Here is a 14,423-nt window from a genome sequence, read left to right as displayed (position 1 = left end):
AGGTGTTTACTGTACTATTCTTTCAACTGTTCCATATTGAGAATTGTTAATACCTAGAAGCGAGGGGAAAGAGGGGAAGTCTGAGAAATATTTTCCTTAGTAGAGACCTATCAAATTTACCCTAAATTTTAAAGAATCAGAAGTTTGCTTTTCCTCATTTGCTTACTCAACATCCATTCCAATACGCCTAAAATCTGCCTTAATGATTGCAAGTAATAATCTAATGCTAGAATAGCCTAATATAAACCCCACAATAATCAGCACAAGGTTTACAGGTGTAAACCCCTGGTTTTATACCCAAATAACAAACTTAACAGCAGTAAAACAAATTGTTTATTACAGCATATAATGTGTTATATTAAATTTACACAAAGATATATAAAAACACATACTGTTTATATCATACAGTCATTTAACATCAACAGGAATATCAAAACAAATACTACTCATGCACCAAACATGCATATATTGGTATAAAAAAGCAACTTTACACAATACTGTTTACCAAAAAAAATTTTTTTTTAAAAAAAAGCCCTTCCAGAGAGGGTCAGTGGTCCAATCTGGACTGGATTGCACTAATATGTTTGGGCTAATGCTTAGGTGGCACAGTGCTCAGTGAGCAATTCTGAGCTTGGGGGTCACACCCAAAGGTTATTTTGTTAGGACTGAGTGTCTCTGTATCCAATGACCAAAATGTTATCCCAAAGGCAAGTCTCCAAGGAAGAAATGGTTGGATCTGCTGCAAATCAGGGAGGGGAAGAAAGGCATCCATGTTGGGTAAATGGCCCTGGGGGGTTACTGTAACCAGGGCCTAGGCACCAAGTGCGGCAAAGGTTTTAGTGAATCATTTTAAGGTATTACCAGCCTACCTATCCAGGTCACCTCTCTGGATTTAGGGTCTGGTCTTCAAGTTCTGAGTCCAGTAAACCAAACAGTTCTGAGAAGAAAATAGAATGGGGATACATCTGAGAAAAGCAGAGTATATAAAAAGTTATAGAAAACCCATGACTGCCCCCTGTACCTACCTCACAAAACTGTATGTGTTAGCCCCAACAAGATAAACCCTCATGGAGACGCCACCCCAAAGAACCAAAGGAGCAAGTGTATGTCGGAAAATTCCATTCACCTGACCTTCAGACCAAACGGTCTCATCCCATTAACACTTGAACATTACAACCTGTGCCTTCAAAATGCTTAGAAAATTTCAAATAAAAGCCATCGGTACCACAAAATTCACTATCACCACCATCAGAAACTCGATATTCACTTCTAACCAGCAAAACATTCTTTACCTTCCATTAAAGGCACTAGTGTCCATACACGATGAAGATGAGACATAATTCACCTCGGTTTTAACTTAACAAAAGAAAGCATTCTATGAAATTATTACACACAACAAGGAAGACGCCACAGCTTTCTTGGGAAGGAGAAAAACTCCCGCTTTCTACACCAACGGTGCTACTCAAACGGTCGTCATCAGTTTCAGAGAGCCAGACCGAAAGCGAAGGATCTTCTTCTTGAGGTTGTGCGAAGCCTTGATCTTGACAAAGGTTTTGGTGGGGTGACCGCGGAGGTCCGGGGCCGGGACCGGCTGCAGAGGGAGCGTCTGGACGAACTGGGACCAAATCAGGCCCCCGCTCTCCTCCGAGTCGCTGGTGCTGCTGCTGTCGCCCACGAAGTCGCCCTCGCTCACGCTGGACTCGCTGTCGCCGAAGCAGTTGGTGGTGTAGTTGCTGCGCTCGTCCTCGCTGGTGTCCAGCACGGTCGAGTGGAACAGGGACTCGCACTCGGCCGAGTACTCCGAGTCGCTGGCCACGTAGGCATAGGGGCTGGCGAAGGGCGGCCCCGCCGCGAACAGGGCGGCGGGCTCCCGCCGGCCCCGCCGCGCCCGCCGCAGCGCCTCCTCGTAGGACACCTCGGCGGCCGACCTCCACCGCCGCGAGTCAGTTCGCTTGTGTTTGGGCTTGGCCACCACCGCCTCCCGCCCGTGGCCGTGGCCATGCGCGCGGCTCCCCGCCCGGTGGCCCGCCCCCAGCTGCCGGCCCGGGAGCCCAGCGTCTGGCTGGCCGCCCCCGCTTCGCCGCCCCTTGGCTGGCGCTCTCCGCAGTTTCTTGTTCGTATCCGTGTCGTCCGGGAGCCGACACCTCCTGCCGGCCGCCCGCGCCTTCTCCCGCACGGCGGGCAGCGAGCTCTCTGGCCCGTGCCCGCCCGGGGCGCGGGGCTTCTGGGCGGAGCCCCTTGGGGCGGCCGCGGACCGCGCTCCCCGGGGCGGCCTGACGCCGGGCGGCTGCGCCAGGGCGGGCGGCGCCTTCCCCGGAGGCCCTTCCTCCAGGCTCTGGGAAGAAGAGCCCTCGCTTCTGAAATCCAGGGCCGGCCGCTCCTCAGCGGCCGGGAAAACTGGGGGCAGCTGGGCCGGAGCGGCGGAAGCGGGCGCCGCCGGAGAGACAGCCTGCAGGCTGTTTTTCTGAGGCACCTTTTTCAGCGGCTGGCCCCCTCTGTTCTCTTGCAGCGGGGCGGGGACCTTCCCGGGACTCTCTTTGGGAGAGGCAGCTGGGATCTGACTGCTTTCCTTAGGGGACTCCCCTGTCCCCGCGGGGGGACACCTAGCGTGTTCCTGGGAGACTGGCTTGGCGGTTTTGGGCAGATGCTTACCTTGAAGTTCACTGGCAGCGCCTGGGGAGCAGCCCTCAGGCAGGGGCAACCTCTTGCTTTCCAGTAGTTCTGGCTTTGGGTCTTTGGCCCACTGCTTCAGTGGGGAGAATGTCCCATTGTCCAAAGAAGGGATCCCGCCAGAGGGCAAAGGCATCTGTTTAGAATTCTTAAGGTTCCCACTGTTGCCCTGTGAGATGCCCCCAGTCACTCTGACACAAACACTCCCATTCCTCAGAAGCCCCTTGGTGGGGTCAGCGTTCACACTGGTTCTCGGTTTGTTGGTCCTTACAGGGTGTGTTTTTTTCTGGACCAGGCTCAGAATGTAACCATCCATTTTCTTACTGGATGAAGGATAGGGAGCAGACCACAAACTGCTTGGAGATGGCAAGGAAGTGTCTGTCTTGACGGCGTCCAGCTCGGATCCGACACACATGTCACTGGCATGGTTAGCAAGCCTCTCCTCTTCCCTCAGGGGGTTTCCGGTCAAGCAAAGCAGAAACATCGGACTCTGCACCGCCACGGCGTGAAGCGGGCTGGGGTAGCGGTACACGTCATTCCCATTTTTAGACACCAGATCGCATTGGTACTTGGGATTCACATCTGCAATGACACCAAGGGCATTAGATTGTGATGTGGAGGGGGAACAGCAAACTGGCCCTGAGGTCTGGCCTTCAGAATGGCTTTCTTTATACTCCAACCATCCTATGAGATCTGAAAAACATTTAAAGGTACACTCTGAAGAAATGAATCGGTCAGCACCAGCTTGACTCAGGCCAATTTCCACGAAGATAAACTCATGGGTTGAGAGAGAATGCTAAAGAATCAAAAAATATGCCACAAGATACTCCACTATTTCACATACAGTGCATACATACTATTGGGGGGAGGGAAAAAATAACTAACAAAGGAATTTTTAACAAGATATGATAGAACTCTGAAGGAAAATATCCAGCCATTAAAATGCTTTCAAACTATTGAATAAAATGGGGAAAACATTTTAAAGTGGAGTGAAAATCACAATACCAGGATATTGACTATAGTTTTATTAAGACTAGATATATTAGGAGTTCCCGTGGTGGTGCAGTGGTTAAAGAATCCGACTAGGAACCATGAGGTTGCGGGTTCAGTCCCTGCCCTTGCTCAGTGGGTTAACGATCCGGCGTTGCCATGAGCTGTGGTGTAGGTTGCAGACGCGGCTCGGATCCCGCGTTGCTGTGGCTCTGGCGTAGGCTGGCGGCTACAGCTCTGATTAGACCCCTAGCCTGGGAACCTCCATATGCCTCGGGAGTGGCCCAAGAAACAGCAAAAAGACAAAAAACAAAAAACAAACAAAAAAAAGACTAGATATATTTAAAAAAAAAAAAGTCTGAAGTGAAGCATGCCAAGATGCTAATAGTAGCATATCAGTGTGGTTGGAAAGCAAATTATGTTTACTTTCCTCTTTATTTTCTGTTTTCTAAATTTTCAGTAAATACATATTGCATTTATAACTGGAAAAATAAACATTTTTCGAGTCATTCTTACTCTAGGTCACTCTCCCTTCTGTGTTCTGGTTTCCCTTTAAAATATTTCAGATAAACTATACTTTCAATGGGCTTTCTCCTCATTTTGTATTTTTTTTAGACCTAGTTCTTGATGACATGTGTTCAAATTTAACTGTTAATTGGACAGGGAAATTGATCAAATTTCAACAGAAACTAATTAAATCTAAATAACAATCACCATATATTTTCAAAAGTTACACCTTTTTTTGGCACGTCATAGCATACAAAAATTCCTGAGCCAGGAATCAAACCCATGCATGCCACAGTAGTGACCCTGCTCTGTAATCTGATAAGCCACCAGGGAACTCGCCACACACACGCCCTCCCTTTTTTTTAAGGAACTCTTAATGAGGTTTTAAAAGATTGAGTAGTAGTATTCACGAATAAATTTCCCACATCTCAAAAATGTTCCTACCAAAATACAATGAAATCAAGCTTTCTTGTTTCATCACATGCTTTTGATTTCTTATCTTGGTGAATATTACAAATATCAAATCCCTTGAACGATCTTTAGTTAGGGAAAATCAATGTTTTTATCACTAATTTGTCTTCCATTATAATTATGTTTATTCACTCAAATACCAAAAACCCACTGCATGCTAGATTCTATGTTAATTGTTTAATTTAAAGGAAAGCTCCATGAATTTCAATGATAATTAGAAGTCTTGGGGGGAAAATCCAGTCTAGACCCAGAAATTATGTGATTCATTTGTAAACAAAAGATTATTATAAAAGTGCCATGCCTCCAATCCCACCTCCACTTCCAATAAACAGCTTTGTTATAAGCAGAAGAAAGCTCTCTAGCTGGTATCCTTACCCACCCCTCCTCCACCACCCTAAGACCTATCTGGCCTGACTTAAAGCCACATTTACCTACATGTCACTTTGCATCCCTTTTCCCTCCATAGTGTTAAGGAACAAGACAGACATCCCAGGCCCCAAGGGCCAGCCCAGCTGTCTCAATTATGTGAAGATGTGGCATTTGGGACAGCAGGGTTCTGTCTTTAAGGAAAACCTATACCAAAGTACCTTTAATGAGTTTATAAAATTTCCCTCTGAAACCAGATCTGCAGAGTGAAAGGGAGTAATTACCAATGAACTCTGGGCCTAGACACTTTAGATAACAGATTTGTGCTTCCCCAAATGACTACTGCTACCAACACACACTGTACAAATACAAAGACACCAGCCAACTAGCCACCTCAGTTGTCTGATGTTATGTTTGCACTGCCTGGACCTCAGAAATTCAGCCCTATACCAGAGTGAACAAACAACATATAAAACACATACACATACTTGTGCTAGGACCTATAGCTTCTTTAAGACCCATATTTTCTCTGCTCTTCTGCAGAGTCACACTAAAGCAGAAGTAAGGAATAACAACTCTGCCATTCAGCAAATGAGGAGCCACTGACAAAGGACGTATGAAACTAAATTCCTTCTCTGATGAGAGGATGAACACAACAATTTGTGAATTCCCTTGGTGATGGAAAACAAGAACTTGGCATCCTGAGCTTGAAACTTGCCTCTGCCCCTCACTGGCTACATAGCCTTAAACAACTTACCTAACCTAACCTCCAAAGACCTTGTTTTCTGATACATAAAATGGAGCTAACAACACCTGCACTCTGCAGAACTGTTGGGAGGATTCAAAGCAGAGAGTTGTGCGCAGAGCATACAGCAGTGTGTGACACAGAATAGGGATGCAGAAACTCTCGCAGGACCAACAAGAGCATGATTCTGTCTAGAGGTCGTTGCAAACAAAGCCCCAATTGGGGAATATGGCCTAATGGGATCTTACCCCATCCACCTGCTAAAAGAAGAGAGAGTTGCCATCATGCAAGGCATTCTGGAGAACACGGTGGGGCCCCCACTACCAGAAGTGCCAAGCAGCTCTTGGCCAAACTGAAAAATATTTTAATTTAATCTAAGCTTTAGCTTTAAATGATTAAAGAAAGAAGAAAACAGATCCAAAGTGATTTTCAAAAGAAAATGCAAACAAGTTAATGGCAAAGGTTCAGAAACAGCACTCAAGACCTATAACATTGGGACACAATTTCTTTCTTTCTTTTTTTTTTTTTTTTTTGTCTTTTCTAGGGCCCCACCCACGGCATATGGAGGTTCCCAGGCTAGGGGTCTAATCGGAGCTGTAGCCGCCAGCCTATGCCACAGCCACAGCAACACAGGATCCCAGCTGCGTCTGAGACCTACACCACAGCTCATGGCAACGCTGGATCCTTAACCCACTGAGCAAGACCAGGGGTCGAACCCACAACCTCATGGTTCCTAGTCAGATTCATTAACCACTGAGCCACGACAGGAACTCTGGGACACAATTTCTAATGCTGAGCTGTTTACTACTATCAGTATATAAAGCCAGGTGACACCCAAAGAGGACTGAACTAGTGGTGAGCTTGATTCCAGATGCAACTATGGCACTAAATGCAAGAAGCTGGTGAAATTCTCTGAGCTCTTGTTTTTTATCAGTAGAAGGAGGTGAAGTTGACCTTTAAGGACCCATTCCAATTAAGAATGTCTTTCAATTCTACAAAGTCTTACCTGCAGATTTGGGGCAACCATCTGATATAGTCAAGGCTGCCTCCAAGGGGCTGCAAAAGCAGGTGCTGGAGTGACAACTGGATAAACATTCACTGAAGACCGAGTTTGAGGAATTGGAAAGGGACCCTGAAGCCCCATCACTCAGTTCATAAAACCCTACAAATAAAAATATCATTTGGGATTAAGATCATGTCAAGCAATAATACACATTCGTGTTAAAAGGAAAACGGGTGATCATGTAGGGAAAGTAGGAAAGGGAGAGTATGGAGGGGGTGCCAATTTTGGTTCACTAGGTTTAGTGTCCTGATTTTATGGCTTCATTTCTAGCAATCCTTAGAAAAAGGCAAAGAGCCCATGACTATGGGTACATTTCAAAGTTACTCTCACTCTCAAACTGACCTTCCTCCTTGACCCCACCTTTAAAGATGTGCAAGGAAAGAGACTTAGATCTGTCAAGGCTTCAACTTTTTCATGAACATTTCAGAAAGAGTAACTTGAAGAGAAAAACAAATTTATTTAAGGAGCCAAATGGTTTAAAAGGAAAACAAAAAACAAAAAAAACTTTTGAAGTGGTCTCAGGAAGTTGAAGTGTGACTAATTTTCTAGCCTAGTTCTGACTTTCTCAAGTTTCAAAGGAAGAACGCTCTTCCAGAAATTTGAATAGAAGCTTTTATTTTTAAACTCAGGGCATTGAGTCAGATCAATCTCATTATTAAAAATTTGGCTGTCTGATTTTGTTTTCCCCTCATGCCACTGAATGGCAGACTGTTTTTTGTTTTGTCTTGTTAATTCTCTCTGCACTGGAAACAAATGTCATTGTCCTTTGCAGACCTGGGGATGCTAAGCATGGGGGGGGCCAAGGTAGCACTCAGGACTGCAGAATTCTCCCTTGTGCTCCCACACTCACCTGAGCTAGGTCGGCTGTCTGTCTCCAGGTGCTCTTCAGAGGTCTTTTCCACATCCAGTCTCAGGTCACTTATCTGCTTGTCGAGTTCTTGCAACTGGTTCAACAAACCAGCATCTCTTCTCCTCAAACAATTCTGATTAGGAAGAGACAGAGAAAGGAAAAATAAACACATTTTGGTGACAAAGAACCAGAAAGCCCACTCTAAGTATTCCAATTACCATCTGAGGCAGTCACTAAATCTTCTAAAACCAAAATTCTCCTGGATGACTTGAAATAAAAAAACTTTAAAAATATGTCCTATATCTAATTCCACTTTCTCACATTTTCTGGTGATATAAAGTTTCTTCATGAAAACAAGGCTTGCTTTTAGTTTCAACTAACATACACACACACACACACACACACACACACACATATATACACACACATTAACTTTTTATAGGTAGGGATAAAAAAAAAACTGAGGTTTTTAAAAATCCTCTGTGTACAGCCAATTTTTTTCACACAACAGTACTTCACAGTAGACTCTTCGACTTGAAGGTAGAGTGTAACAGATTTCCTCCAATGCACTATAATCTTACTTAGGTGAGATTTTCTGGCCAAATGTCCTGCAGAGTTTTGTTTTCTATGAATTGCTTTGTGGGGTTTAATCAGTCTTAGGGCCTTTGAAAGTGAGAAACTAATACTAATAGCCAGTGCCAAGTATAATGTGAGCTGGCAGAATCCAAAACCCTCAAGGGAAGCTCCATCAAGATTTGAACTCAACTCGGGTTTCCAAAGGTGACAGATTGGAGTGTCACACCGCCACCTAGTGCTTCCTATGGCTGGGAGAGGGAAAAAAAAAAAAAAAAAAAAAAAAAAAAAAAAAAAAAAAAAAAAAACCTCAAAAGGCATCTGGTTCAAATCACAAATGCCAAGTCTACAAATGAAAATAGTACCACAAACACTGACTGGCCGGGAATTCTCCTGACATGCAGCCTTGCTCCCCTCCAGGGGACAACAGGAATGCGCCACTTAAAATCGTGAGATTCAAGAAGAGCAGGAGGTGCTATTGTACAAGACAATGCACACAATGTCAATGACCAGGCATAACCAGCAAGAATTGGCTCAAATCAGAGTTATACGCAACTCTGGTCTGCTACCAAAAACCACAGACAAATGCCAAAACAAGAGGTATTCCACAAACCACCATGTACATCCATCCTGACTAAACAGATGCACATCTACTCCTCTTGTCTGTCCTTTGACTTAAAAAGCTTGGGGACACACATGTTTATTTGTTAGAATGAGTTTCTTCAGGGGTAAAAAGGAACTAAACAAGTCAAATCACGTCAATGCTCAAAAAAAGAGAAAATCATCTGAAAAGAGGTAAAACAAGAAGGCACTTGACAACTGCACAGCATCACTCTGTTCGTAATTGCAGGAGGGACATTATCTAGCATGTGTCTAGTTTCAGATAGGATCACATGGTCAGATAAGGATTTTTTTTTTTTTTTCTGTTTGCAAAACTACATTTTTGAGGTCACCGAAACAAAGCTGCCGCCATTACTCTGAGGCGGGGTCAAAAGCTGTTCATCAATACATGAAGCGCCAAAGTTCTTTTTCTTCCCGATTAATGAAGACTGCGGGGAATGTCTGAGACACTGACGCAAATCCAGTAAAGAGAAATGCTCCCTGGAAGCAGATTTTCACTTCTCTCACCTCCAATTCAAGTCTCAGCGAAGAGTACGGATAAAATATGAGGGGAGGGGACACTTTCTCCAGCCAAATTTCCATCATTTGCATGTGTCTTAGCCGCTCATACAAAGGGCTTCTATCTGAAATGAGGCAGCAGCCCAGGCAAAAGCTGGCCGGCCGGGGACAACCCTAGGAGCGGCAGGGTCCCCGGGGCCACTTCCGTGTAACCGTAAAATTCGGCACGGGACAGGCAACCATGCCACACGCCCCCTCCTCGGCTTTTGTCCCCTCCTGGCGGAAGGACCTGAAGCCGAGAAGCCCTTCAAAGAAATGCTATTTCAAACGAGGGTTTGCAAACCTTCGGGAAGAGCGCACGCATTTGTCTAACTATAGAGAGGGGAGGTTAGGAACAGGCAACACCAAGAATCCCGAAGGCAAAAGAGGGAGGTGGGGGAGGGCGGCCACCCCCGCCCAGCCCTCCGCGCGGGGTCGCCAGGCCCTCACCTGACACAAAGCGGGCACACGCCGGGGACCCGTGGGCGTCGGCAACCCACACGCCGCGGGCACCCTCAGGAACCCAGGGTCAGGGAGGCACCGGGAGGGGATCCCCGGAAGCCGGAGGATGTCTCCAGCCCGCCGCACCCAAGCGCCCGCCGCGGGCCACCTGCCCGAAACCCGGCCCCTCATCAAGGACAGCCGCGCCCCCACCTCCGGCCAAGACCTACCAATTGCTTCCGCAGCAGCAAGATGTTCTCCTCCAAGAACTTCTCCTCCAGGCGGCTGCGCTGCGCCGCCTCCCCCGGCAGCTCCCCGGAGCGGACTGCAGCGGCCCCCGAGACCCCGGCGCCGCGCAGGGCGCCCCGGACCAGCAGTTCCTGGCGCTGGCGCAGGTACTCCAGTTCCGCCAGCCCGGCCAGCGTGGCCTCCTGCCGCTCGCGGGTGCGCTGCCGCTCCGTGTCCGCCTCTCCCTTCTCCCGCCAGCGCCCCTCGGACTCCGCCGCGCGCTGCTCGCCCCGGGCCGGCGCCGGCGGCTCCAGCTCCCTCGCGGTCCCTGCCAGACTCGGCTTCATGGCCCCCAACCCTGCAGCGCGCACCCGTCCCCGCAGCCGGGCCGCCCGGGAGGAGGAGCGGGCGCTAAGGCTGCGACCCTGGGCTCATGCCTCCCGGCGGTGGGGCGCGGTGGCGGCGGCGATGGGGGCGGAGACACGGAGCGCTCGGGACCCGCGCGTGGCCGCGGGCTGCAGCCGTCCGGGCCCGGGCGGCGTCGTCCGCTGTCGCCGAGCGTCCCTCGCCGCGGCCCCGCAACTGATAACGCCCTGCCCGGCGCTACGTCACGAGCGGCGGCACAGCGAACCCCCGCCCGGCGCCCGCCTCCCCGCGCCGGCCCCTCGGCGGCGAGGCCCGCTCCCCCTTCGGCTTCCCCCTCTTGTGTCTGGGGCGCCGCTCGCGCTCTGCGCCGGCCTCCTCCTCGCGCGGCCCTCCCCGCTCCTCCCTCTCTCCTCCCCCCTCGCTCTTCCCGCGGGCCTCCTCGCCCCCTTTTCGGGTTTACGGCACCCAGTTTTTGCCTCGCTCCTTATTGGTTCTTTTCCGTCTCACAAAGCCACGGGCGAGCGCCTCGATCCCCAGCATCCTATTACAGTCGGCCTCGCAGGCAGGGTCCGCCGAGGGACGCGGTAGTTGGGCTCCCCGGAGAACTTTCTGAAACTCGACCGAGTTGCAGCACAGTATTAACCCTTTCCCACACGTCCACTGTCCCTATCCACTCCGGCCGACTTAGGTTTCTTTCACCTTACCCAGCAAGGTCCTGCCAAAGTATTCCAAGACCGTATCTTGGGTTTGGTTTTTTGACTCCACGCTGTAAAAGGCAGGAACTACAAGGCACAGTACACCGTTGTCCTAAAACCGTTTAGCCCTCAGTTTTGTTGCTGTTGTTTTCATCTTTTTTTACGGAAAGCATTAAAAATTAGGCAGTAGGATGTCGCTGTATTGCAAGCGGTTGCATCAATTCTTTTACAGGCTTGGGGTCTAGTGTGTGCGCGCGCGTGCGCGCCTCGGTTTTTGAGTTTTTTTATTGTTGTTATTTAGTCTGCAAGCACAAAAGCTCTGACTGAAACCAGACTGCTTGCATTTGAATGCCCTTTCCAGCCAAGACAGGCTGTGCAAGTAACTTCACCTCCGTTTCCCCAATGGTAGAATGGAGCTGCTAACAGAACATGTCTGTTGTAAGAATTATAAATTCAGTATGTAATATGCATGGGGGTGCGTTAACAGCGTGGCAGGCACATACATAGTAAGGGCTATAAGAGTTGTAACTTTTTTTTTCCTCCAGGGAGACAAACTTTTCCCCTGGAGCAGCAGTGGTATTATGGTCATGTTTACTTGGCACACTCGTCACAGGGAATTTCAATAGGATGGGGACCTGGAAATGCCACTAGCTGGCTTATCTATGGAAAAGTACCATATCTATTTTTAAAAAAGCAATAGGGCCAGGAGCCTCAGAAGTTGAAGCCAGCAAGTCACAATTTGCTGAAACTTAGGTAAATGATAATCCTATATCATTACCTTAGACTTTTACACCTTTACCCAGCTGTTTACCCCTGTCAAGAATTCTCTATTTCTGGAGTTCCCTGGTGGCCTAACAATTCAGGACTCCGAGTCATCACTGCTCTGGCTCAGGTTACTATTGTGGCTCTGTGGCTGGTTCCCTGGTCCACGAACTGCCACACAGCAAGCTAGGGGCAGAAGGGATTCTCCATTTCTCCCCTCTGTGTGGTCCTCCAGCCTCCTTCCTTCCAAGATCAGTTCACTTCCCTCCTCTGAACTCCAGTTAATTGCATGACTCTTTGATTCTTACCAAATGCTACTTGTATGGTTATTTATCTGGGTATGTACATACACATCTATGTAGGTGTTTATATGTATCTCTTCCCTCCAATTACATTATTAAAGTTTATGCTTTCCCAAGGATCCTGAATGCAGAGATTGTTTTAATATCCTCTTGGTATTACTGTACTCAGGACCATGGCTTTGCAAGCATTCAAGAAACTGTACATTAGTTATAAATTGCTTTTTCATGAACAGACTTTCTAACTAACTTTATAGTACCCATTTAGTCTCTGTGACAAATAGAGTCAAGTTGACATTTACCAAAAACCCCCCAAAAAGAAAACAGTTCTCTTGCCACCCTCCACTGATGTCCCCATGGCTGCCCCTCTCAGACATGAAAGGGACTATAGCTACAACCAAGATTCATTATTAACCAGACTGTATATTAGATCTAAAAATGGAATTATGCTTAGGTGCTCATCAGCAAACAAAATTAATTCTATTCAGCTCACCTATGCTTTATGCCTACTGTAGGCCAAACACCATACTTGGTAATAGAGGAATTAAATTCTAATTTTAGTAGGACTTCTGTCTGCCAAATTCCACTCACCCATGTCCTCTGTCATTGTCTCATGTTATTCATTTCTAGGCAAGCCTCTTGCTTTCTAGTTCTGAATTAGATGCCTTCTGGCTGGGTGGAGTCTATTATTGTGGCCTGTGTTATGTCACACACTGACAACTATATTTATGTAGTTGAGGGGGGAAAAAAAAGCTGAAACATGTTTCTAACCACTACTAATAAATCTTGTCAAAGTAGACAGACAAGTCGCTGTGTCTCCAAACCTCCCCCCTCCTCCAATTCCCTCACCACCAAATGCCACTTTGAGCTGGCTCATTAGTCCAAAGCAAACCATTTGCCATAACAGTTTGTACACCTCCACAAAAAAGTGTCCCCAGCAAACTTAAATATTAGAACTAATGTTTTCAAATGGTTCCACCAATAAAATGGTCACAACTAGGAAAAAAGGTTATGCTTTCCCAAGGATCCCTTACACATTAATAAATAATGCTGTTCATTCACACCCCAATTAAAACAAACTCAGGCTGTCAAGTGAAGTTAGAAGCAAGGAGCTCAATGCTGTAATTGTTCTCCCAGGAAAACTCCTAATGTCGTCAGATTAAATGGGCCTGGTTGGGTTGCCCCTATTCTCTTCTTAACCCAACAGCCAAATCTTCTCCTTTCCAGTTTTGGCCCAGCTTGCTTTCTTTCTTTGATTCTTTGTTTTGGTTGCAGGTATTTGGGAGGCAGTTGAAGGTAATCACCCACCATTGGCTGCTCCCGCCTGTCTACAGCTGGCTCGCATTTCCCTCTACTGTTTTGATTCTTCTTTCCCTTTCTTTTTAAAGGAAGTGTTGGGGAGTCTTCCTCCACCAATGCTACTTTGTTACCATCTTTCTAGTTTTGTTCAGCCTTTGTTAGTTCTCTTGCTTTCCCTGGAGGCCTCTGTCCTCTCAAAAAAGCTGCTAATCAACACTCAGAAAGTATGACATGAAAGACAGGGTGGATCTGCTGCCTGGAGGATATGAAGAGTAAGTTAAAGTTGCCAGCATGAAAAAGGAGTCTTGACTGAATAGATCACAGTTGTGTAGCCGATGCTTTAAGATATTTCCTGGACAGAGCCAGGAAGGGTCCTTCAGATCACACAGTCCAACGCTTTGCCCTTGGGCAGAACAACTCCCAACAGCACCCCCGCAAAGTCTGAGCATCATTGTACAAATGCCTTATCCAGCAGGGAGCATTCTTTTGCAGCCAAGCAAAGTGAGGAGCATCAATTGCACGTTTTGCTATAGAGCAAAGCAACAAAATGATGCCTTGCAGCTTTTATGGCCAAACAAACACAAATGATGTAATTGGGAAAAGCTGTCTCCGAAAAGGAGGGAAAAAAATAAAGGGCAATCCTTTGAGTTGGGGTGATGACCACCACTCGAGGGACTGGGATCAAAGCTCCAGCCAGACATCAAAGCCCATTTGAGTCTAATGCCAGAAGAGCCAGAGTGAATTAAACTTCATATATAAACTAATTATAGCTTGACCCCACAATCAGGCTTCAGTGAGCACATAGGGGAAAGAAAGCAGACATTGAAACAAAAGATCAAGAGAAAAGAAAGTTGGTAGCAAAACTGGGCAGCAACATGGCTCTGACCACTTTAAAAATCCTTTGAGGGCAGAGGGGAACCGGGGAATGGCAGCTGAAACA

At 47.2% G+C, this 14,423-nt stretch overlaps 1 protein-coding gene across 4 annotated transcripts; it reads right to left on the bottom strand.

Annotated features, from left to right (window-relative positions):
• Positions 1–315: 315 nt before the first annotated feature.
• Positions 316–11,371, bottom strand: DACT1 (dishevelled binding antagonist of beta catenin 1). Of its 4 annotated transcripts, none has more exons than XM_084982261.1 (4): positions 11,133–11,371; positions 7,663–7,795; positions 6,756–6,911; positions 316–3,252 (listed from the first exon to the last, which is right to left on the bottom strand). In XM_084982261.1, exon 4 carries the CDS (start codon positions 3,152–3,154, stop codon positions 1,463–1,465), a length of 1,692 nt encoding a protein of 563 aa, XP_084838387.1. In that variant the 5' UTR covers positions 3,155–3,252; positions 6,756–6,911; positions 7,663–7,795; positions 11,133–11,371; the 3' UTR covers positions 316–1,462. The 4 variants fall into 4 exon arrangements, with proteins under 4 accessions (XP_084838387.1, XP_084838390.1, XP_020958338.1 ...); XM_084982264.1 differs by lacking the exon at positions 11,133–11,371 and adding an exon at positions 10,065–10,792 and having other exon boundaries at positions 316–3,752; positions 6,512–6,911; XM_021102679.2 differs by lacking the exon at positions 11,133–11,371 and adding an exon at positions 10,065–10,792.
• Between the last annotated feature and the right edge of the window lie 3,052 nt (positions 11,372–14,423).

This window comes from Sus scrofa, chromosome 1, assembly GCF_054392235.1.
Source record: "Sus scrofa isolate SSC_HxYL_T2T_F1_AM1 chromosome 1, Sscrofa_HxYL_maternal_Yorkshire_Landrace_v2.0, whole genome shotgun sequence".
Lineage (NCBI taxonomy): Eukaryota > Metazoa > Chordata > Mammalia > Artiodactyla > Suidae > Sus > Sus scrofa.
This window is presented reverse-complemented; position numbering and strand designations above follow the sequence as displayed.